We start from the raw sequence: 25,296 nt of genomic DNA, 5'->3' as shown, positions 1-25,296 counted from the left end.
GTGACGTCAGGCGCAGTCGGGTCAGCCGGGGAAGGGTGTGAAAGGGGAAAGGGCCTCTGAGCCTGAAGCTTTCCTGCTCCCTATTGTCTCCCTGACAACCTGTCCTCAGGTGGAAAAACTTATTTATGAGGCATGTTAAGAGTGACAGAAGACAACGAGTCGGGAAAGAGGTGTTAGATAACGTGAACAAAAGCAGGAAACCAAATGGCTGAAGACCGTGATAAGACACCTTTTAAGAGAACAGACTAGACATCTTTGAGGTGACGGGAAAACATATTTTACAGCTAAAGCGGTGATTCTCAACCTGGGGGACAGAGCGCTGCAGCTCAACGAGGGGAAAATATGGAGCGGAACCAAACTGAATATGATAGAGACATGACTGATGCCGTCAGTGCTTCACTTACATTCAAACAGCACGTGAAGCATCAGAACAAGACTGAGAACCTCCACACTGAATTAATCTTCATGCTACAACTGGAGAAGACTTCCTGTTTACAACGGTGTCTGCTGCTCGACTGCTCAATCACCGCCATAAACACGAATATAAAGACATCTGAGCTGCAGTGAAATCACAGTTACAGCTGAAGGATCCCAGCAGAGGCTTTGCTGCCATCTCCTGACAAAAGCTAGACATTAAAAAAATGACATCAAACACACGAACACGACAAGTGTCATTAAACGAACGTTTTTAATCCGCAGAAACAGTTTTACAAACGTCATCTGTACACAACGTGTTTCGAGTGCATCTACGGGCAGTGCAAAGGGCCGTTTTTACAATCATACCCTTTATTTTTTCATTGCTTATGTAACATAACGTAAGTGTGACAGCTAAGAAAGAAAACAAGCCCTTATAAAACAAAGTAGATTAAAACAGACGTACAGGCAGGATCACGTGTCTCTGTGATTCATTACTTCAAATTAAGGTTCATTAGTTTCCCGATCGCCTGCTTCGGAGCAGTGTGGTGTGTTAGAAAGCAACGAGGGATGAATGATGCCTTTACACCGTTTAGCTGCTCTTTTATCTTTTTCTTGGATTCTGGGACTTTTAATCATTCTCACGACACCTGCAGCTAACAGCTGCATGAGTTCTGCAGCTAAGATGAAGAAAAAAAAAAATCACTCGTCTATTTTAGTATGGACATACAATGTCTGTGCAGTTGGCAACTTACCAAACCCCTTGGTTATCCTTAGATCTACACCTACATCCCAAATAATACATGAATTACAGCAGCTAAGAGAAAAAATGGTCATAATGTGGAGGAAAAACCGAAACGCGTGCGTGTGGATTTCACAGAGAAGCCAGTGTCCCATTTTAAACTGTTGCCTCAATGTCCTGGGGGTCGTCCCCCTCCAGCAGGCTGTAAGATGCATGACTCTGGAAAGGCCTTTGTAAAGGGTGAGCCAGAAGTTTGGCCATGCAATTGTGCAGCTCAATGGCGGGTCCGCCTAAGGAAACCTCAAAGCGGTAACACATGCCCTTAGAGTCCAGGTTACTGAAAGAGGTGTAGTTGTCCTGGAGAAAAAGCAAATACTCAGTTTAAGAGTATGCAAGAGAATATCAGGTGAGACAGTGTAAAACAGCTTTTTACATACAGAATCAAAAGGCCGGTGCTGGTTTTTAGTGTCAGTACTGCAGTTTTATCATCACTGGGTGTGAACACGAGAGCAGCAAAGGCTTTGAAGGTGTGTCGGGCGTGCAAAAGCTCCACAGCCCAGAGTTTGGCATCGCTGTCTTACAATGTGCAGAAAATATCTTAAAAGATAAGCTTGGAGGCATAGATGGTTCATTTTTTCAAATATATATTTTGGGGGGGTTTTAGCCTTTAATGAGATGGGACAGTGGAGAGAAGACATGAAAGCTGGGAGACGATGCAGGGGACGACATGCAGCGAATTGCCTCAGAGCAGAGCTTTAACGCTCAAACCAGTAACTACAGCGGTGCCCTGGTTCACATTTAACATGCCACAGAGGCTTTTCAAACATGCTGAACACTGACGAGAAACAAGGACGTACTTTATGTTTAGACAAGTAAAGGTTTGGATTTATTCAAAGGTTACAACATGCACTCACTGGACCTTGTTGGTACCGCTTGTCTCAGCTGTCTCAATCCTTTGGGTCACTGATTCAACAGAACGCTGGAAACATTTCTCAGAGTTTTTGGTTCTTCTTGACGTGATAGCATCACGCAGTTGCTGCACAGTCATCGTGGAAATCTCCCGTTCCACCACATCCGAAAGGCCAACGCGCTCTAACGGCAGAGGTCATCTAAGTGCAGTGATCTCATCGTCACATTCAAGAAACCAGCTTGAGATGATTTAAGCTTTATGAGATGGTGCGTCACACTGCTGGGAGCAGCCATCAGGAGATCGCATCACTGTGGTCAGCAACAATACTCAGGGGTGTCCAACTCCAGGCCTCAAGGTGTCCTGCAGGTTTCAAATGTGTCCTTGATCCAACACAGCTGGTTTAAATATCTTGAAGTTCTCCAGAGGCCTGGCAATGAACTCATCGTTTGATTCAGGCGTGATGTCCCAGGGTGAGATCTAAAACCTGCAGGACACCCTCGAGGCCTGGAGTTGGACACCCCTGCTTTAAACGATTCTCAGCTGGTACTAAAAGGACCAAAGTGTGCCAAGGAAATATTTGCCACACTCCAATCTTCTAATTTTGTTGAACCTGTGCGGAGCGTAGCCTCAGTTTCCTGTTTGTAACTGACAGGAGTGGCAGCCAGGGCGCTCTCCTGCTGTTGTAGCCCGTCTGCTTCAACATTAAGGCACCAAAACACGTCACGTTTAAAGTGACTTAAATCACCTGCTATGCTGACATGTGATTGGCCGATTGGATATTTGCATTAACAAGCAACTGATCGCGTGCACCTAAGAAAGTAACCAATGAGCGTATAGTGTGGTTTGTGTAATACTTGCTAGCTGAAAAATTTGTTGTCAGTAAAGCACTCACGCACTGTGTGCCATTATTGTGTCGTCTTATCCACTGAACTAACTTATTTTAACAGATTTGATCTTGATCACGAGGTATTTTATGTTCCTCTGTTTTCTTATTCCTCATGTTAATAATCATCCACACGTCCCCCCCTTTGGTAGGACAGTAACTGCATCGCTGTGGCACAGCATGAAGCTTGTTTGACTCCTTTAACCACCCGGTCAGTGACAGTCTAAGGCTGCGGTCAGTTTGAGACTGGATACTATTTGATGCGATGGTTTATGGACCGAGACCTCTGATGAATGTTTCCAGCACCTTGTTGAACCTGTGCCATACAGATTTAAGGCACTTCTGAAGGTAAAAGGGTGTCAAACCTGGTACATGGAGCTGCTGCACACAGTTTGAACCAATAACCCTCCATCACCAGCTTCTGCACTCACCCTCCAGCTGGTCTCATCCCCCTGCTCTTCCACCCCGTTGTGCAAATAGACCACGTCGAAGAAAAAATATGGCGACTGCAGCATTTTCTGTGACAGGACAGAGAAACACAAAGTGCACAGTCAGGAACAGGTCCCACGTGTAAAAACTAAAATACAGACACAAAGAGAGACTGTGCTGTACTTACACTAACAGCCTCAGATGGGTTGAACTGCAGCTGCCCAGCATGACGGCTGTAGATAAGCACAGTCCGCACCACATACGGAGGCGGGATAGTCTGAATATTCTCCATCAACGGCAGCTCGATTTTCTGATGTCTGCAAAGGCAAAAAATGAGCAAACAGTTGAAACACTTATGTGTTTAGAAGCTAAAAAAATCGCATTTTTAATCAAATTTACAGCAGATCTGTTACTTACATGACATTAAGGAGATCTTCCAGGTCTATAAAAGGGGAGTTAAGGGTCAAAACCAAACATCTAGAAGTTACTAGCATTTTTTTGTCAGTTTCAGTTTAAGGATACTGAAGGACTCGCACACGTTGGTCTCCAGGTCATACAAGCAGCTACACAGCTCCCTGGGATCAGAGGTAAAGCCTGACAGCTGAGATATGTCCACAGATGGATTAAATGACGTTACATTAGGGAAGTGCATTCAACCGCCATAGACAACAACAACAAAAAGGAACTACATGATCATGCCCAAACAAACGGCTAAGAGTGTGTTGAGTCTTCTACATTTTTTAGAAGTCACACATAAGAAAAAGCATCCTAACAGCTCTCGTACTCACCCACAGGGCGTCATCGTTGACGACCACCAGAGCAAACTCGTGCCGTTTGTCAATCTTGTGTTTTGTTCTGACAAACATCTCAATCATCTTCTGGGATATATTCAGAGCATTCGTTTTAGACCTAGGTTGAAAAACAGTCAAATTAGGCGGTGAAACTTTGACGACACACAATGAAGTTTAACATGCAGCCGCCTACCCGTTAAAGGACTCCAGCTTTGGCAAAGACATCTCTTCAGAAAGATCTAAGCAGATAATCTGTCATAAAAGAGAAGAACTGACAGTGAAAATGACTTTTTTTTTTCTTGTGACTCTTCAAAAATCAGAAATGCTAAGTGGACCCACCACTTTCTCTGGGCAGTTTACACGGGGCACTCTGAGCTGATACTCTGCCGGTGAAGGGACGGACGTGGTGAGTGTGGGGTGCTGCTGTGTGGACTTTGGCCAGTCTTTGGTTGACACGGCCGTAGTGGACAGTGGTACCGCAGCACTGGCCGCAGCAGTCGCACCTGTGACGGCAGTAGGAGCCACAGCCTGAGCCGTAGACACTGAGATGGTTGCGGTGGTGGAACTTGGAGGGCTGTCGCTGGTCGAGGCCTCACCTTCTCCCTCCACACGACTTCCCACGGCAGGCTGAGATATGCTGGGGTTCCCGTTGCCTCCGAGGCTGCCAGTGCTGCTGCGTCGGTCCTCAGCACCCTCTGGGTTGGAGCGCGTTCGAGGTCGGAGCTCTACAAGACGCTCCTCTCCATCTGCCTGGCCGGGCTCTGGTGTGTCCATTGATAAAGGAGGAAGCTACAGAAGTGGAGGTGGTGAGGTGAAGTTAGTTATTCTGGCTCTCAAAGATTTCTAGCATTTAACAGGTGATGGACTCACTTGACATTAAAAGGCTGGTATAATATTTGTAACTTTGCTTGCTGTCCATCCTTCACAAAGACCAACAAGTGCAAATCCACCTAAAATCCTAAACACGGGCTTCTCATAAACGACACCGCTTGTCCCTATCTTACAGAGGGCACATTTACACCAGACCACCACACAACCATTCTCATCAACTTTAAAATCATATTTCTACTTTCAGTACAAACTCAGTCCAGTGTAAAGTTCATTTTACACACAAGGACTGCTTCTCCACGTGTTAGCTCGAGTGTTATGTGTAGATAAACGCAGTGCTGTATATTTACAGGAAATATTATTAATTGGCAAAAGCTTGAGTCAATGCGACCAGAAAACCTGACAAAGTGCTAAAAACCACAGCAGACAGAGCAGCTGATGCTCCACGGCTGTAGCAACATTAGCCGTTAGCATTAGTTAGCTTTAACTAAAACAAATACGTCAAATCAGTCACTCTGTGAACTGAAGTATAACTTTTACATTTGGAAGAAGAAGAACAGACACTTACTTAATTATTACGACAGGTCTTGTATTTATATACGGTAACAACTCATTGAGGACTGAGAAATATTCCAACAGCGAGCTAACATTTGTTTTGAACGGACACTTCCTGAACGGAAATGATATAACCAGAAACTGGAACGGGTACAATGGAATTGTGGGTAATGAAGTTTATGGATTGTGGTGCTCAAAAACAGTTTTGCTGACCTAATAATATAGTTTTTACTGCAGTAGCAGTAGTAGTAGTATCATAAAAAGCTTTGTTTGAGTCCACAGATACTGTCATGCATAAGTAATCGATTGATTTATTGATGTATTGAATTTATTCTACCAAAGTGAGTCTTTTACTATATTTTTTGCCAACACCGGTCTGCAGATTGTATCCAAAAAATAAACAGGTAGCATTTTCCTGCGTATATATCACATTTTAACCAGATAGGATAATTCACACCCCCTTTGGTCATAATCAGACATAGAAGCACACTACGGACAAAACAGGAAAGGACTCAGAGTGAAAGGGAATGGGTGGGGATGACTTTTCCACTTACTTCACCCATCACACAAAACAGTGTTAGGCAGACATGGAGAGAGCAGACTTATTACAGAGACTGACTGACTCTTGGAAAATATAATTACACAAAATAGTAGGACGGAAGAAAACAGACCCTCATTTTGTCAATTTGTTTTTTTTTTTTTACACACGTGGTAAACTGAGTCACTTCTGCAGTCACACAGATCAGCGAGCATGGAGGTAAGTTATGATGAAATGTTTGAGGGATTGTTTTGAAGGTTTAGTGAGATTGGGAGCAACATAAATCCAGTTGAGCTTATGATATGTGACACAGTATATGAGTTTGTAATGCAGTTCAAAGCTGTCACTGGTAAATGCCTAATGCAGATGTCGCATGTTGCTCCAATATTCCCCATAAGAGAAGAACTGTTGTTTGCAGAACTGCTGCCGCCTCATAATAGAGACTTTTAAATGATTTAATCTGCCCCATCGATAAGGCAGGGTAAGACTTTTTACTGTTTGAAAACATGCACTTTGCACATAAGTAATAAAATCCACAAATCTGAAATCAGAGAGTTGGTCTGACAGCATGCGTAAAGTCTTTATTCCCCCTTTTCATGCCTAAATGACTTTTCTCTGACACTGACTGGGAATAGTTTGGTAATGAGGATAAGGAATTTCAAGTATGTTGCCAACTCTGGCCTGCACCATATATACGTGTGTTATTAAAAAGATGTATGTGTTTAATTGTTTAAAAAGTACATTTTCATTCTACATCTGACTGTAGTTAATTCCATAATTAAAGAGTAACATTTTGTTCTGATTCAACATTTTGTGTCTGAGAGATTTGTTCAGCGTTCTTCATGAAAACAATAGATGGTTCGGTTCACAAATATTTGCTTGGCAGGAAGTTGGATGTCAGGATGTTTTAGTTTCCTCCTTTTCCGTTGCTCAGAACAATAGCTGCCAAACATGTTTGGCTCAATAGCGTAACAGATTTTTAATGCTGATACATTATATAATTAAATTATTTTGCTGTACTCACTGAAAGGTGCTTGTTCACAGGACGGAAGAAGGCTGCATACATCGGGTGTGATGTGTGTTATTATTGGTGCACGCAGACGTGACAGATTGCAGAAATATAAAAAAAAATACAGCAAAAAACTAAATGAATGGGTCCTCCAAGTTATTTTTTCTTTCAGTCCAAACACGACTCCATGTTTCTGTAGGATTTCAGGCGAGGCAGATGTGACAGTCTGGATGCAGGGTCAAGGTGTGACAAGGAGGCGATGAGCCCGAGTGACTATATCTCCCTCTACCACGAGGGCTGTGACCCTGCAGTCATCCTCGAGCCTACACCAGCAGAGCTGGCTCAGTGTGAGGCTGAAGTGGGCACGCTGCTCAACATCATTGCTGAACTGAACAAGAAGATGGGGTCACTAAAAGCTCCAAGGTAAGCGAGGCGCCCGGCGCGACGGCTGGATTTACTGCAGCATCACCTTTGGCTCCACTTTGACTTGAATACTAATGCCATCCTTACAAGACACCTGAAATCTGTGGATTTGTATTCATCCTTGTGGGCAATACCACACATATTTTCACATTAATAGGGAGTTTGATATTCAACCTATAGCTCGTGTAAACGCACTACTCTTGCAGTGAACCAGATGACACGAGACCGCCGGCTCCATCCAGGCCTCTGGTTCCAGATCTTCTGTCTCACCGGCTCGTTAGAAGCAGCCCAGAAAGAAACAGCCCAACATCTAAACCTCCACTGAATGAGCAAGGTTGGCGTTACCATAGCATCACTCGTTCATCAGCAGAGCTTATCAGTTTGGATGCCATGCACTTTCATCCAATCCAGAAGCTTCCACCGATTAATATTTTATGTTTATGTCCTTTATTGCATATTTTATGTTTGTTTGAGCATCATATACTGCATATATCCCTGCACCTTTGCTTTCTATCCACTAGGAGGCAGTGGTGTTGTCTGGAGCAAACTGCAGGAGGTTTTATCATCAGTGGAGGACTCCATCAGCTTCAGAAGGACCTGGGCGGCCCCCATCACAGCTTCTGACCAGGAAAAGCACAGAGAGCATCTGAGAGCAGCTCAAGAGAACTGGGTTAAAGCCAGCCAGGTATAAGTTAAAAACAAATAAGAATAATCACAATTAAAACATCTATTAAGTAATTTAAAGCTGCAAAGCCCAAGAAAAAGAGCTTCAGGTCCATATACTGGCTCTTCTTCTTTCATAAAAAAAGAAAATTCAGCAAGGATCAGTTTATGAGAAAAAAATGTCATTGTTCAGACTGTCTTTAGACTCCCATCAGTCCCTTTCATGATCCTGCTTCATTTCCAACAGATATTGGAAGAGATGGAAAGAGAGTTTGGGATTTCGTGCCGGTCGAGCTTCCCAAGAGACCAGTACCAGGAAGACATGCTGGATGGGGACAAACAGGAGTCTGCTCTCAGAAGCCCCCCACAGAGCAGCATCAGCCAGGTGGAAGAGGAGAAGAACAAGGTGGGAGAAGATGTCTCGTACTTTATTAGCCAGAATGAATCTCGTTCAGTGGACAAAGATCCAATAAACACTACAAGAGACTGACAAGAATCAGTGCAGCTGCCTTTCTCCTGTGTTTCAGCTGGTTGGTCTCCATAAAGCCTGGAGGTCTGGCGGCCACATTCCTTCCTACCGGCCCACTGCTGGGGCCCTAAGTCCAGACTGGGCCTCGCCCCCCTATCCCGGTTCACCTTTACTCCACAGGAGAGCCAACAGAGCTGTGACGCCTCTGACTGTGGGTGGGGATGGATCTCCACTGGGATCAGTTAACTCGGGCAGTCTCTGTCCCAGCTCCCTTAGCCTGGAGTCTGAGACAGAGCGGCTCAACAGGTGGGAGTGATTAGCAGCTTAGAAGGTTTAGGAGTTATAAATAAAAATAAAAACTCGACTACCACATTGTTGACACACGCTGTCCCTGTATTTACATGTATGTAAAGAAAGACACAGATACAGTTTCACTTACTAGACTTATGACTACATGTTCTTATAACCTCCCACAGCTCATTTAAAGATTCAGGTAGATATCTGTAACACTGGTTCTTATCACCTTTCTGCTTTAACAGAGTACTCAAAGCATTTTATACAACAGGCCACATTCACCAGTGCTTTCTATTTAACATTCACACTCCGACTTGGGATTAGTTTTTTATGCCCAAGGATAATTAGCATACAGGCTGGAGGAGCCAGGGATCGAACCACCAACCTTGCCATTAGTAGATGACCTGCTCTGCCTCCTGAAGACCGCCTCAAAGTGCTTATAAGGGTCAAATCTCAAATCTCACTGGTCTGATTGATGATGTAATTGCTGAAGTTTAACTCAACCAATCAAGTAAAGCAGCTTCTTCATGTGTTATTTTGATCATTAAAGCCATTTCACTCTTAACCCCAACCAATCACAGCAGATGGCCCCGCCCCTCCCTGAGCCTGGTTCTGCTGGAGGTTTCTTCCTGTTAAAAGGGAGTTTTTCCTTCCCACTGTCGCCAAAGTGCTGCTCATAGGGGGTCATATGATTGTTGGGTTTTTCTCTCTGAAGCGCCTTGAGGCGACTTTTGTTGTGATTTGGCGCTATATAAATAAAATTGAATTGAATTGAATTGAATTAATCCCCTCATCCTCACTCACTTTACCGCAGATGCATCGAGAGGCTGAAGGCCAGAAACGAACGTCTCACTGCAGCTCTGGAGCGAAGGAAAGGAGAGTCGGAGCAGATCAATCTCACGCTGAACAGGCTTGAGTCCGACTGCTCGGCCCTGCAGATGGCTCTCAGATACTGGTACCAATAAATATTTCTGTCTGTGTCAACGCTGGACGAGTTCGTTATCACCTGTCAGAAACCATCAGCACGCACAGGTCGGTTTAACAGTATTAGCAAGGTCACGTTTTGTGTTTTGCGACTGACAGTGAGGAGTGTGAAGAGGCCTACGGCGAGCTGCTGTCGCTTTATGACGCCAGGAAGCAGCAAAGCAGTCCTCAGCAGAGTGTCTCAGCAGGTGATGGAATACCGAGTTTTAATACTGCTCGCACCAAAGAGCACTCAGACACTCACATGTACAATATACGGCTTTCAAGCATTAGACACAGTTGTGTTCTCTCTTTTTCCCATCATCAGAGCCGGTCGGTGACATTCGGGACCCAGACAGTCCATTAGCTCAGCTGAGGAAAATGGGCACTGAAGAGCTGTCCACCTCCTTCTCGACAGCAGGGGTCACAGAGGAGACGGAAACAGCGAGTCACACCGGGCAGAGGTGATGTTTTAAAACGCTTACACACAACAAAGCTGACGAAAGAGTTCGAGATCACCGTGTAGGAACTTCAAATATGCAAATTTCTTGGGCTGCGCTTTTGTCAGCTTGTTCACTGCAAGTAACCCCACAGGACGCCCGAGCCCGAGGATCGGGAGGCGGCTCTCCGGCAGCAAATTGAGCGCCTGAAGAGGGACCGGGCAGCCATTTGCCTCCCTAAGCCAGGTCCAGGAGCAGAGGCCAAACTGAGCCCACCTGGACAAAGAGGGGGTCACATGACTAAAAACAAGCCTGATAACAAGAAGGAGAAGCCTTCCCTGTTTTATGAACTGATCTCAGTCAGGGTATGACGTACATTACAATCACACCATGGCCAGGAAAAAAAAATAAAAGCATGCAAAACTATGGATGCAAAGAGATTATGAGTGAAACAGATTTATTCTATGAAAGGAGTAAAATATTTGCACAATTTCCTAAAACACTGTTTGCATAGTACTCTAAATACATATACAGGATATAGTGGATGAGACGCCATGAATATACAGATTATAATAAATTCATAATAACTCAAACAAAAGTGCAAACCAGCTAAACGAGACAGAGTTTCATGAATTTACATGCAAACAAAAAAGAAAAATCAGGGGACACAACATCAGGATATTCTAAAGAAATCTTCATGCATTGACAATCTGAGGTAATATTTATCAAATCAATAGAGGCACCAAAGCTGGGCTTTGGTGCCTCTATCCAATCATGTAGCTGCCACTCTTTAAATAACCGCTTTTGTTCAGGAGGAGATGTCAGATCTGCGAGCTTTAATCCGCCTCAAGGAGAAAGAGCTGAGGTGTCTGGAGTGGAGTTTAATGGGCCAGAAGGCTCAGGGAGCAGCTGGGGTCTTCATCCCAGAAAGTCTCCAAGAGGAGGTGGAGGATCGTAGGACTGAACAACAGGTAGGATACACTCCTGCAGCAGCAATCCAGACGGGGTTTTTATCCTTTCTTTTTTTCAAATTGGAAAATAATACAAAGTCAAGGTGAAACGAGCAAGAGGGAGCAGGACGCTGGTCTACTGTGACAGACCCGATTCAAATATGGGTGCCCCACGTGGGAAATCACACATCTACAAAAGCAGAATCCCTCCAGGCCAGGAAGGATATTTTGGTTCCACAAGGTCTTCTGCTGAGCTGTCCTGTCACTGCAGCACAGATTCATGCTGCGCATCTCTGTCATTGTCAAATGACAAAGAGTGGAACAGCTCCTTTAGCTTTCCTTCCCCCCGTGATGTTAATTTGCACTGGCTCTTTGCCTCCAGATTACAAATGTGAATAGCTTTCAAACTTCCTGTGCTGCACGCTGCCTGGTTTCTGCAGACTGTGTCCTGTTTGGCTACTTCACCTAAAATCTCAGTCAGCGCCCAGGCCGTGTAATAAATGCTGCGTGTACATGCAGGCGTCTGAACCAGCTGATTTTGCTCAGCTGGAGAAATTAGACCCAAGTATTATGTTCCTGATACGGTCAATGATAAAAACAAATGATGTTAGAATCAGAATACGTTTGAGGAAATTATGTGGTCACATCGCTCTGAGACAGTAAGAGCAGTAACTGATCACAGGCAGGGATGGTTCCTCTGTCTCTCACTGAGCGTGCTCCTGTCACTGGCCAACACGTCATGTAGTGGATGGGAGGTATCGTCCAGCGTCGTCCTTGTCCTGGACAACGTCCACCTCTCTGACACCCCTTTGAGAGTCCAGCTCCATCCCCACAACACTACTGGCCTCGCAGATCACTTTATTCGGTCTGTTGGACACTGAACTGTAAGAAATACTGGCGACCACCAGCCCCAGCCTCATAGTAGCTCGTATGGTATGAATTAGAAAATCTCAATTAATTACATTCACAAGGTTTTGAGAAAACTTGACCTCTGACCTTGACCTTGAGGTCAATATTGGGATATCAAATCCACCTCATTTTCAAGCTATCATACTCACAAACTTCGGTGTCCACGGCCAACAGTGTCCCATCAGCCTTAAAGTGTAAAAGCACTTCAGAGCTAAAAACACGAGACATTGCATGATGACAGCCTGGAGCCACAGCTTTAGATTAAAGTGCACATACGCCAGAGGAGAAGTGAAGACACCTTTGGGACTTTGGGCGGTATCTTAACTGAACGTTGTGTTTCAGAGGCTCTGTGAGAACGCAGCGAAGCTCGGTTGTGAAGGGGACATCGCTGGTTATAGGACAAGACCCATCCTGAAAGAGCTGCAGGCGGTCCTGCAGAGGTGAGGGTTGGATTCTGTCTTTTCCATACCTGTCGGTGTCATATGGCCTCTATATAGAAGCACTTTAGCTCTTGACAACTTCTAGTTTCGTGTTTTAACAATAAAATCTGATAATAATTATGATAGTAATTATCTGGATGTTGAATATGTGGACGTACTTGAATATAATCAGGTTTGAAAATGTGTCAGACATCTCTTGGCCGCTTTGAACTGTTGCTTAGGAACGCTGCAGACTTTGCACATAAAGAATTTCTAGCTGTTTCTCTCCACGATGTGCTTCAGAGAGCACCTTTTCTCTTCTGACCTAGAGTGCTGAATACTTTTAAATAAAGCACTCCTGTTAACACAATGCGTCACAGCGGCCCTAAGGCCAAGGACGCATGTTAAATATGAGTCTGTGAGTAAACATCTTTTGTGCTTGCAGCAAAATGAATAACCTCACAGCATGTTTACCCACTGACCTCACTATTTCTTTTTCCAGGGAGCAAGCCTTGAAGAAGCGGCTGGCTTTGGTCCATGAGTCACTGAACGCAGCCGTCTCAGACAGTTCCTCCCACAGGAGGGACAATGCGGAGCAGATAGCTCGCCTCACACAAGCTCACAGGTGAATGGAAAAAGAAAGCTGCTGAATATACTTCTTTGGTGTCTGTTCATCAGGCCCTTTGTGCTCAGCTTGAGTCAAAGTTAAAAAGTCATGTGGATCTTTTCGTCGCAGCAAAGCCTTGAGTTCATACCGTCAGATACGGAGGAAGTATCGGGAGCAGGTGTGGCGGCTGGAGCAGAAATTGGCGGCCTCGATGGAGAGTCGACACGGCCAGGGCGGAGCTGCAAAAGCTGCAGAGGAAGCCTTGGAGTGGAGGAGGGAAGAGACTGTTTTATAAGACATCAAGTCTTCGCTGAAAGCCATCTCGACATCCGTATCTTAATCACATCAGCTACATGTGTAAATATGACGAGTATAGCTTTCTGCTTTTATCTAGTTTATATTACATGCTTATATTTTTAGCCTTTTTCTGGGCCTGTAAAGAATATCTATTTATCTAGCAATCATTAATGACATCCAGCACTTTCTTTGGCTCTTGGGGGGTAAAAAATAAAACATAACACTGTGATTTCTACCTGAACGGTTGTGTAAGATTTATCAATAAACTGAATTGGACTCTAAAGCTTGGCGTCTCTAAAAGGATCCACATCAGACAAACAGCTGGGACTCAAAGACTGAGCCCACTAAAGGCCTCGGGACTGACCTCAACAGTGCACGCGTCCATTTTCCTGCAAACACCAACTGCACGAAGCTGCTGCCAGGCATCCTTCCTTTTGTGACAGCGGGGTTAGTAGTCGACATAGTAGCGTAACTACTCGTTTTCTAAGCCTCGCCTCACTCTCGTATGTCTAAACTTACCTTGTGTATAGTTATCGTGTCTGGAAATATCTGCCTTGTACATTTATGCTGTAATCCCGTTATACTGAGGAACATTTTATGCAAGGTTAAACATAAGGTTTCCATAATGCAGTCTGCACCCTGAAAAGTACCCATGTTGTTTGTTTTTCTGCTAAATCACCAGGAAATGACACAGTCTTTAAATTTACTTACAGTATAATTATTTCTTTATATCCTGTAAAAACCTTATTTGTTACCTCTTTATTCTAGTGTACCTATTTATTTGTTGGTAATGTGCATACTTCCAGATGCACTGGGCTTTTTTAAATTATTATTTCTAAATTCAGTGGATTGACCCTTTAAGACCCGGCTTATTGAGCTTCTCACCTTCTTTGTCACCCACTCGTTCATATTTCAGTCGCTCTGCCTTTACTCTTTATTTCCTCCCCCTCCATCTTCCCTGCTCTCATCTCTCACCCCTCGCCCTGACCTGCCCGAGCCGGTTAGCTGCAGCTGTGACTGCCGGTCAGGAGGTTAAGGCAAAGGTTGAGTGTCACACCCACAGGGTCACAGCGATGCCTGCCTGTTGTGTTAGGCTGTGAATGGAGAGTTCACAGTGCCAGACGAGGTGGCGAGCCCCTGACGCTCCGACTCCTGCCTGAGCTCGCCCTTTCCCGAGCAGAGGTCACCGGAGAGGGCCCGTCCTCCCGCTCCCCCCACGCCTCCAGGTCACCATCGCCATTGTTGTAATAGCTGCCATTAGAGCAGATGATACAATTATCTTTCCATTTTGTGTTGCCGCTCTCTAAGATCTGCGTTAAGCTTCTGAGTTCATCAAAGGTTTTTTCGATGACACGATTGTTGTAACCTCTGTGTGACTCTTGTGTCAAAGGCAACGCAATAAAGCAAAATGTCTCTTGGAAAGAAATGGATTTTTGTTCTTTTGTTTATCCTCGAGGGGTGAAAAAGTGTTCAGATGTTTTATTTCGGTACCTAAAAGCACTCTATTAAAAGTCGTCTTTCAATTATCAAAATAAAAGTAGTGACAGTTTATTCATTTTAAACAGCGTATTATTTTTCAGATATCTCGCCACCATGGAAAACTGGAGTAAAATGTATATTTTCATTTAAAATATACTAACATAGTGTAAGTGCAGTAATCATTAAATATACTTTGATACATTATTACTGCCTGTTTTGAGAAATGCACACACAAAGTTCCAGATCGAGTAGATACAACAAAAAATGTCTGATTTCAATAAATGCATATATATTTGCTGTTGTCCGGCTCCCTGCTAATATTCCATGTTTGTTATTTAAAGATGTGTGTAGTACGTTAGCCCACATGAAATGTTTTTGTTCTTTAAACACAACTGGAGCCGACCATTTGAAACATTTTTAATAAAATAATAAAAAAGACTGACTTGTTTCCGACTCATTAACAGTCCACAAACATACAGATATATAATGACTACAGCTGTCTCTTCTGGCCGTTTTTGTGTGCATGTAAAATCCTAATTCAACTGAATTCATTTGCAACATAATTACAAAAATAAAATAGTTCAATGTAATGTTAAACGCCTGTGATCTAATGTAGTTTTCCACCATTAAAAAGTGAGAAAGTGAGAAAGGTCTAATCTAATCTAGCTGATACGTGTGCGCTGAAGCATGCGCTGAAATACAGTGTTGCAACAGTGCACTCCCAAAGGATGTGAGATTGGAAAGTCAAACAAAGAGCATGAGAACCGAGCGATTAGCCCCAACAGTCTCATCTGTTAACATTTAGGCTCCATATTTCTGGACACACTTCTACCCCCACGTGTAGCAGCCTCCACTCGAGCCTTTGGACAGCAGCGTTTCTTTTAGTGCCTGGGAAAAATACCCAAAGCATTATTAGACAAAGACAGCGGCTGTCAATCAGTGTGGGGGTGGACACAATCACACATGCACATACGGAGATGGGGGTGGAGGGGTGGGGGTCCTGACCCATGGGTTTCAGGTCAAGTCATTTACTCTCTGCATCCGTTCCTGCATTTTAATAATTTGTCCCTTCGTACGCTGTATAAAGACATCACAGTCTGCACCTTCAGGCCTGTACCTCTTCTTTCTCAAAGCCATTAGCTCACCTACCACAACCACTCCATCTCCTGCTCTCTTTACGCCTCTCTTCTCTGCTTGGTGCCATAGGGCACTGCCTCGCTGACCTGACATGTCACTCCTGAGCTCTCTGACACCAGCCGGCCCATCAGAGGGGTCGGGAGCATGATGGAGGGGGCTTTTGGCACGGCGGAGCGCAAAAGAGATTTGACCTCAATCAAACGGCCTATCACATCTGCTTTTGTGCTCACACACACTCAGATAATGAGATCAAACAGCTCAGGCCAGCAGCCCATCGCACCACAGGCCGACAGATAAAGACTACAATCTTGTTGCACATTATAAGTCCACTTAGGGGATTTTCATGCTTTTATAGGATTGCATGCTTGCCTGTCAGCAGGTTGAGAAAGCTGTTTAGATTTACAAATTCAGTTAAGATGAGTGTTTCATTGTGCTTCGATCAGAGCTAAAGCTTTCATGGAAACAGCTTCCACATCAGAAAAATGAACAAAAACAAGATTTTAAGGTCATTTTTACAGCGTGCTCCTATTCTAATGTGCTTCTCTGTACAATGCAATATTCAACACCAGTATGTGATTTATTGTAATGGAACACATACTGTATATCAAGTACATGTGGTAAAAATTAGAAATGCACAGACTTCATCTGAGAGAGTGCACAACTGTTTTTATAATGTTGGTATAAAGGAAGCCAGAACTACAAATTCTTGCTAATCTTATATCACGCAGGAAGAGAAATCCTTCAGTCCTTTTTGATGCAATAAACAGGCTGGTGTCTCTATCTTTTTCTGGCATCCCCCATATTCTCTAACAGTACCATTTCCATCCATTTTTGCGTATCCTTATCAGGGAGCAGAAGGGTAAGGTGCTAGAACCTATCCCAGCTACCTCAGCACCATATCTTCACCTACTTGTGCTGATTTCATGTCCTGCAACAATCTTAAAGCCATCAGGTGACGATTGTGTTTAAATCAGCATTAGACTGGTTTCAATTTTACCAAACAGAATTTTCTGTTTTATCACCATTAATCTCCGTCTTTTGGAAAAGGCTACTTTCCAAAGGGATCAGTTTTGGGATCTATACTGTTTAGCTTGTATATTGTATAATTCGGTCATTTAATTAACTTTTTTTTTTTTTACCAAATTTTGTATGCATCCATCTCTCCTGTTCTTTCCAACCTAACAAGCTGCCATCAGGTCTTGGTTAAATCGGTTGGCTACATCTAGCTTATGTGACTTTGAGGTTATCCTGAACAGTTTTTGTCTTTAGACTGGCAGGAAGCTGACTCAGCCCTCATTCATCAGAGGAACATTGCTGAGTTAAGACGTTTTAATTCTAAAGTGGAACTGCTGGAAATTGTTCATACTTTTATCTTTCCTCGTTGGGATCAATGCAACTCTCTATTTACCCGTCTTAACAAATCATCTCTTTAAAACGGAGTGGCACGTCTTTTAACTAATTCGGGAACGAGATCTCTTCAGTTTTAAAAAATGTTTTTTAACTTTATAGACACATTTTTAAAATCTTGTTATAACCACTGCAGTAAATCCCAGAGCTTTCACACTCAGTTTAAGGAATATTTGTCTCACCTTTATCCGTTTTATTTCTTTTTTAACTGCTTTATTTGCCTGTGAAGGACGCATTATAAATTCACTTACTTTAATAACCTCCACACTTTCACCTGCTCGTCCACACACCACACCGACAGGTGGTTTGGTGCTCTTGATATCAGAGCAGAATTTAACTTTGGGGCCGACCTCAGCTAAAAGCGTTCCCAACCCTCCTCTGGAAAATATTAACTATATATTGTTCATGCTTGATCATTTCTGCTTTATACATTTAACACAACCATTATCACAGCCTATTGTGCTGGAAAGAAAGAAAATAAACCAGCTGCTGATGCTTTTTTAAAACAAGCTAACCGTTTTGATTGTTTTTGAAACGTGTAAACAGGCAGAGCAGTCACAAAGAACTTACAAACACCTAAATACGATGTTTTACATAACAATGCAAATATAATTTAACTTATATTAAAATAACGACTAGCGAGCTAACAGTAGGTTACCAATCACCTGTGGTTGACAACATCGCCTAAGTTCACCGCACAAAGCTTCAGCCTGTTTGGCTGTATCCCAGAATAGGTTGCAGGCTTTTCTCATTACCTGACGTATGAATATGAATGGGGATTTATGACAGCAAGCCGTCATTGCTTCAGGCCTCCTGCAAGTCCAAACCTCACAAACCTTCATCTCCTGTAAGTGTCGGACCACATGGAAATATGCTAACAGCTAGCTATCTGGAGTTATTGTTCAGCAAACACGCTGTGGGCATCTACAGCATTAACAATGATTTGTTCTCTGGTTCTTCTCATTATCCTCCAGTGAACAGTCCGAAGGCTTAAACTGTCCTTGTTTGATGACATATTTCAGACTCTGGTTATTCCAGCTGTGGAAGCCTGATGGGTAAGCTTAGTCTGTACCTTTGCTGTTTCATGCTGCTGGGATTTTATAAACTGTGGTGTTATCAGTGTGTGTTTGCCTGTACTTGCTTAGTTTGAAGGTGGAATTAAAAAGTTACAGGTCAGTATAAAAAATTGAGCTTCCAGGTTTGAAAAGTGAAGCTAATGCAGAATCGCCTTGAACCTCCATTCTCTTCATTGGCCCCTGTTTTCAAAACGACTTCTGTGGAACTGAATTTATGAGTTAGTTCATTTTCTAAACGAGTCATTTTTAGAGTCAGAAAGCAGGATGTGTCCAAGGTTTCGTTAGATCTGCTCGTCTTCCTCAAGCTCAGTCTGAAAACACTGAGATGATGATCAAGAAAACTCCAAACTCAACTCAAGGCTTCATAACGAAACGTCACCAGCAGATGTTCGATGTCACCAATATCACATTTGTTCTGACTGTGCCTGTAAAAGCTGAAATACTTGATTTAAACTGAGCCCCCATCTCATTAAAGATAATCTACCTGTGTAGCCACGGCTCATAGGCCACCTGAAAGATTTGGATCTTTCTCAGGTGGTCCGGCTCTGATGACTTGATGGTGGGCATGTCTGAGCACACTGCATCTCAAACTGGTGACCCATTGCCTCATATTTTACTATGAAAAAAGAGCAAAGTTGCTATTTTTATGCTTATCCTGCCTATAAGACGGCAAGTGCTCCAGTTCATGTCTGAAGTCCACAGACATCAGACTGACTGTGGGGAGTGGATGAATGGTGGACAACCTGCCAATGTTGGATTAAAAAAAGAGATGGAAATGCTTCTGGTCATGCATCTGCTTTCTTCAGGCTCGAGACTGCTGTTTGGTCTGTGGAAGAGGTCAGCGACCTAATCAGAAACCCACTTATAGAAGCTTTTAGGTGCAGCTGATCACACCTTGTGCATTTTAGTCAATTTTAAACTGTACTGGAAACAACTGCATAAAATCTGTAGATGTATGTACCCTTGAAGTACACACGGATTTGTATTTGACGTGTTAGACATCTGTAACGATTGTACGGTGGTATAATGATGATAATAATTGTGAAAAAGCACGGTGGGCTTTCAAATAACAAAACTCTTCTAAGTCTTTAGTATTTAGTGGTGAAATGTTTTTGGAAAAGCATAAAGATGTTAATAATCTGATGTTCATGCAGAGTAATGTTTAGATTCACCCCACTGTTAAGGAGATGGGCTACATACAGACCTGTTTACATACATATTAATACCACTAAAGTAAGTTTTTTTGTTATTTATCAAACAGCAACTGAGACAGGAACCAACAAACCACAGCAGCTCTGTGGCGACATCAGTGAAAGGACTCCGGCAGGAAGTGAAGGTGCCTCCAGTTTCCGACAGCACACAGCTGATGATGGAAGTTCCAAAAGACCAATAACACAGTTTTCCAACATCTTCTGTTGATGTTTAGGACTTTTTTAATACTTTGGCCTCGTGTTGCTTTTCTCAGTCTAAGCTAAAGTTACTCATTCACAAATGTAACACAGATGGTGTCGCTGTGACCGAACCGAGCGACCGATTGTGTCAGAGTGACACAAGTGGCATCATCAGAGCGTGAATACAAGAAACCACCAAAGTATTAGCTACACACAACCTCTAAGCCATAGCTGTCAAACTCTGGCCCGCGGGCCAAATGTAATTAGGCTGTGGGCCAAATTTGGCCCGCGGGCCAGAGTTTGACAGCGAAGCCATACCAAATGACTATCAGAGCTGGCCTACTGTTATTATACAGCTAATATATATAATGTTTTGTATTAAGCTTTGCTTGTTCCATATTCAGTTTTTCAGCAAAACTTGTTTGAGTCCATAAGAAAAGATTCATTCTTAAATCTGGAGGAAGATTTTTTTTCAATAAATATTAGCGTTAGCCCGCGACCTTGTTCCAGTTTTGAATTTTGGCCCACTGTGTATTTGAGTTTGACACCCCTGCTCTAAGCAGACTACAGCTCAAGTCTGTTATGTCTGCAGCTGCTGTCTGTGCGTTTGTCCACAGAGTAGCAGGAACCATGACTTTATAGCAGGAAAATCCTGGAAAAAATATCGGAATTCGATCATTTCCAGGAAAAAACAACAAATCTTGATATGGTCAGTGAAATGTAGCGCACGCAGAGGTGGGTAGAGTAGCCAGAAATTGTACTCAAGTAATAGTAGCACTACTTTTACTCAAGTAAAAGTAAAAAGTAGCTGTCCAAGAAATTACTCAAGCAAGAGTAAAAAAGTATTTAGTAAACAAGGCTACTTGAGTACTGAGTAACTGATCATCACACCTGATTTAATGTTTAAAAATGAGACAATCAGACAAACAAAAATATAAAGTTTAGAGCAAATTTTGGTATTTAAAACACTGAAAAGCAAAAAAAAGAGTTCATATTAATAATATCTGGAATTTCATTTCTTTGCTCTCCAAATGACACAACAACAAACTTCATGCACAAACAAAACGTCTCACTTTGACAGAAACTGTAGGTTTGTGTCTCCTGTTTATTGTTCATTCAGTGACGTCACTCACACTCAGCAGCCAAAATGTTTTCACATTTTTCTCATATTACTCAAGTGAAAGTAAAAAGTACAGTGTAGTAAAACTACTCCTAAAAGTATTTTTTTCCAAAAAGTTACTCAAGTAATTGTAAATAAGTAAATGTAATTAGTTACTACTGCGCACAAGCCTGCATGTTCTAACACGTCTCCACTTCTGAGCAGTGCTGGGATTTTCTGTTTTGAATGACTGGACAAAGACCAGGACAAGAAACACACCAAGTAATGGCACCGAATCACAACAACAGTGATTTCAAAGTGATTCATATCACAAGGTGAAGACCCTACACAATACAATTATTGCATTATTCTGGAGTATTTTACTTTTACCACAAAGGTAAAAGTCTGAAGTCCTGGTGAGAGAGCCACACATGCTTAATGAGCTCAGCGCCGGGCTGCAGGTCAGCTCATCGGAGCTTTTACTTCCTCAGTATCAGAGGGACAGGAGGCTTCCTTCTAGATCAGCATTAACCTCCTAGGACCTGGCGTCCACATATGTGGACATCACATTTTGGTTCGTCTAGATCAAAATACAAAATTTTGCTCTACAAAGGCCTGATATACACTTACGAGGACATTATAGTGTAAAAAAATCCAGTAATTCTTTGTTTTTACAGTCATCAGGTCCCAATCAGCCCAAACAGCAAAGAGAAATTAAAAATGAACATAACAGTTCTATGAAGATCTTTTAAATGGCCAAAAAGGACTGGATTGATTATAGGTACAATCAGTCAGACACAACCCCGTCATAAAGCCTGTTGTCTACAGCCGACGAACAACGTTGGCAAAGATATCGCAAATGAAACACGCAGTAACGCAGATGATCACGAACACCACGCCGGTGTCCTGAAACAAAGCTCCAGCTGCACATGATGTGGGCCCTGTCACAGCTGCTGTCAGTGTCAACGCAGGTGTGTGTCTCACTATGGAAAATTGCGTTTCTGGAGATGCTGATTGCAGCACAGGGTACCACAACGACAGTTTGAAGTGCTTAAGGAAAAATTGTCGTGCTTGCGCGTGTGTCTGTCTGTTGATTTTGTCAACATGTTCATGTCATAACCGTGTAACATGCAATCTTTCACAATTTCAGCACAACTGTCAAGACAGCTGAAGGTCGGTTGAAGGTGGGTGTAGCCCCATTGTTACTGAGCCGGAGTACACCGCACTCAGGCTCGGTAATCACCACAAGTAAGGGCTTAAGCACTGACGGGTCAGGAAGTCAGCATCTTATTATAATGCTGCCGCTGTAATCGGATCACAACATGGGCTTGGGTTCACTCGGATGCTGCTGATGCTTTCTGTTAATGTCGGTGTTGCTGTCCCCTTTATCGCGCTGTTTTCCCAGATATCACTGCCTCCCAGTCAGTGATGTGATTGTTAATGACTTTTATTCACTCTTTCAGTCACAAACAGATTCTTTGTGATCTAAACGGATCCACTGAACGGCGGGGACAATTTTCCACAAAGACATGGAAAACCCACCAAATATTTTTCGTTAAAAGGTGTTTGAGCGTTGCAGCTTACAGATGTAATGTTATGGAAACAAGCTGATGTGAATCATAAACTGTAACCTTCAGAAGATGCAGACGCAGCTGAACTTTTAGGGTGTGGACTGATGTGTTGAACAGTGCATCAAAAGCAAATAAGGGAATAACTTTTGGAAAATCTTGCTTTTGCCAAAGCAACATTTTCCGATCTTAAGTCAATGAAACTGTGAAGTAAGAGCGGCACTGAAAACTTGAAGGACTCATTTTGTGCAAACTGTTACTCATCTGAGTAATGATATCAGGATGAAATGTGATTTGATGGACAAACTGGGTTTTGGCACTTTTATGGACTTCTGCAAATTTTTTAAATCAGATTTTATGCTTTAACAGCTGAGAGACAGAATTGGGAAATTGCATCCAATGAAAATCCTCAGTTAAATTTGCATCGACGCTGCAGTTCAAAGACATGCTCTTAAACTAACAGGGAAGCACAGCTTTCCACAGGAAGGGACAATTTTCCATGCTCCAGGCACACGGGTGTTCATTCATTGCTAAAGAGCTTTCTTGACATGGCTGAAATGGTTGATTCATTTGATGGGTTAATGTGGGAATATTGGAAGGCATGATGAAGCTGTGAGAAATCCATAGATGTACTGTGAAAGGCTTGGTGATGTTAAAGATTAGGAAAGGACGCTCAAACCAAAGTGCATACTTCCTAGACTCCTAAATCTAAAGCAGGCCCACTCCCAACGACAGTCCACAACTATTTGGGTGATTTAAATAAAGAACCTCATCTTTATGCAACTCAAGGCTTAACACAGGTATTGTATTAAGTGTTTAGGAGTACTCATTTTAATACACAGTCCTTCAGTTTCAGAGCAAAAACCAACAGAATTTCAAATATAACGATTGTTCTGAATATCTGGATGAACAAGTGACTGACTGGGGATCAAATAATATCCTGTTTCTTTGCCGTCACAAATTCTTGGGTTGCGTCATTAAGCGTTTGCACTGCAAAGCGTTGTCTGGTCATTCTGCAGCGTTTGACTGAGTTTGAGCAGAGAGTGCAGACGTGTACACGTCACAGTTCATCCTTTAACACAGCGGTCTCCAACCTTTTTTGCGCCACGGACCGGTTTATGCCCGACAATATTTTCATGGACCGGCCTTTAAGGTGTCGCGGATAAATACAACAAAATAAAACTAGTACCGGTACCGAAAAAAAGAAGATTTATTCATGACACACGTGAAAAGACCCAGGAAAACCGAGTTAACGATAAAAACGATAACAAAATAACGCTGAAAACCGATAAAAACCCTAAAAACCACACATATCACACCTGAGCCTCAACTCTCGCGGCCCGGTACCAAACGACTCACCGACCGGTACCGGTCCGAGGCCCGGGGGTTGGGGACCGCTGCTTTAACGTCTATCAGCAGTCACATGACCTGGTTTCACCGGCAGCCACAAATGCCAATGCCATAACATTACCTCCACCGTGTGGTACGCTTCTGTTCATGAGTCTTTCCACTTCCTGTCGGGTGCAAGTCCATCTTGATTTCATGAGTCCGTAGTTTGTTTGTTTGCTTTGCCTTCGACTCTTTTAGATGTTTTCCTCCAAAGTCTAATCTCATGTTCTTGTTCCTGAGTCTAACCACCGGGCTGCACTTTGTTGTTGTATTTACGTTTATGACGGCGTATCTTGAACGCTTCCTCAAAGCGTTTCTGACTTGAGTAGATATTTAGAAGTTTTTCTTTCTCATGGAAGTAATTCTGTCAGAGCACACTTAGTTTTCTTCTGTGGTCTTTCAGGTCCTTCTGTGTTGCTTAGCTGGCCGGTTCCCTCATTCTGCTGAGCTTTCAGTCTTTCTGATAGGTTTTATTTTTATTTTTTTTTTCTATTGATGCACTCCCTCACTTGTATCTACATCTCTTTGGACTTCATATTGAGAGTTCCTGTGGACAGCTACCAAATGAAGTTCAACACCTGGAATTAACCACAGATCTTAACTTGCCCTGTAATAACCAGAGAACAGACCACACTTCACAGTCAAACTGCTCGTCAGTCAATGGCTGACTGTGTATAAAGATGAATTTGGTTTAAATCCCCTGAATTAAAGCTGAAAGTATGCACTTGATTTAAAGTCCACTGTGCACAGAGGGAAGGAAATGTGTCATTGTCCAAATATTTGAGTCAGATGTGATGTCAGCACCAAGGTTATTATCGTTAACGAAAACTAACGAAATAACGAAAACTAGAAGTTAAAAAACATTTTCGTTAACGGAAATAAAAATAAAAACAAAAAAAGGAAAACTAACTAAAACTGTAATGTGTGCTCACAAAACTAACTAAAATTAACTGAATTTATAGCAAAAATGTGTTTAGTTTCATTGATGTGTGCGTGTCATACAATAGTCGAGGGTGAAAATGAAGTTTAGTTTCCAGATTTTTCTTGCTGTGTCTCATTATGCCAGCAGGTGGCAGCACGTTAGTCGAGTCGTCTGTGTTGCTGCTGCGTCCTCGCGCAGAATCATGTCAGGAAAAGTCAGAAGAAAGCGCCAGAGTCCAATTTGGGATTACTTTGAATATGACTGTGTTTTGGATAAAGCAAGTGTCTTGTAGTGG

General features: G+C 42.9%; 2 protein-coding genes across 2 annotated transcripts; one reads left to right on the top strand and one right to left on the bottom strand.

The window, feature by feature from the left end:
* Positions 1–1,040: 1,040 nt before the first annotated feature.
* babam1 (BRISC and BRCA1 A complex member 1) lies at positions 1,041–5,679 on the bottom strand. Its single transcript, XM_085385969.1, has 9 exons — positions 5,566–5,679; positions 4,509–4,958; positions 4,363–4,421; positions 4,167–4,287; positions 3,901–3,979; positions 3,796–3,820; positions 3,566–3,695; positions 3,381–3,467; positions 1,041–1,513 (listed from the first exon to the last, which is right to left on the bottom strand). Exons 2-9 carry the CDS (start codon positions 4,941–4,943, stop codon positions 1,313–1,315), a joined length of 1,137 nt encoding a protein of 378 aa, XP_085242095.1. The 5' UTR covers positions 4,944–4,958; positions 5,566–5,679; the 3' UTR covers positions 1,041–1,312.
* A 390-nt stretch (positions 5,680–6,069) lies between these two features.
* Positions 6,070–15,374, top strand: ushbp1 (Usher syndrome 1C binding protein 1). The gene is made up of 14 exons (XM_085387346.1): positions 6,070–6,309; positions 7,299–7,522; positions 7,729–7,856; positions 8,044–8,207; positions 8,433–8,591; positions 8,713–8,960; positions 9,763–9,903; positions 10,032–10,120; positions 10,240–10,375; positions 10,506–10,716; positions 11,164–11,322; positions 12,553–12,650; positions 13,132–13,254; positions 13,366–15,374. The coding sequence occupies exons 1-14, from the start codon at positions 6,304–6,306 to the stop codon at positions 13,529–13,531; spliced, it is 2,052 nt and encodes a 683-aa protein (XP_085243472.1). The 5' UTR covers positions 6,070–6,303; the 3' UTR covers positions 13,532–15,374.
* The last annotated feature ends 9,922 nt before the right edge of the window (positions 15,375–25,296 follow it).

The sequence above is a fragment of the Rhamphochromis longiceps genome, linkage group LG17, assembly GCF_057381845.1.
Source record: "Rhamphochromis longiceps isolate RC_006_pf linkage group LG17, R_longiceps_female_GT1.1, whole genome shotgun sequence".
Taxonomy (NCBI): Eukaryota; Metazoa; Chordata; class Actinopteri; order Cichliformes; family Cichlidae; genus Rhamphochromis; species Rhamphochromis longiceps.
The sequence above is the reverse complement of the archived record's forward strand: the minus strand, read 5'-3'. Positions and strand labels throughout refer to the sequence as shown.

Bases quoted from the DNA above. Each gene is read 5' to 3' on its own strand.
- babam1 (XM_085385969.1), bottom strand. From the start codon at position 4,943: ATGGACACACCAGAGCCCGGCCAGGCAGATGGAGAGGAGCGTCTTGTA. The intron at 4,288-4,362 runs GTAGGCGGCTGC...TTTTCAACCTAG, and splicing joins AAGCTGGAGTCCTTTAACGG to GTCTAAAACGAATGCTCTGA. The intron at 3,696-3,795 runs GTAAGTAACAGA...TTGCCTTTGCAG, and splicing joins GAAGATCTCCTTAATGTCAT to ACATCAGAAAATCGAGCTGC.
- ushbp1 (XM_085387346.1), top strand. The intron at 8,592-8,712 runs GTGGGAGAAGAT...CCTGTGTTTCAG, and splicing joins TGGAAGAGGAGAAGAACAAG to CTGGTTGGTCTCCATAAAGC. The intron at 8,961-9,762 runs GTGGGAGTGATT...ACTTTACCGCAG, and splicing joins GAGACAGAGCGGCTCAACAG to ATGCATCGAGAGGCTGAAGG.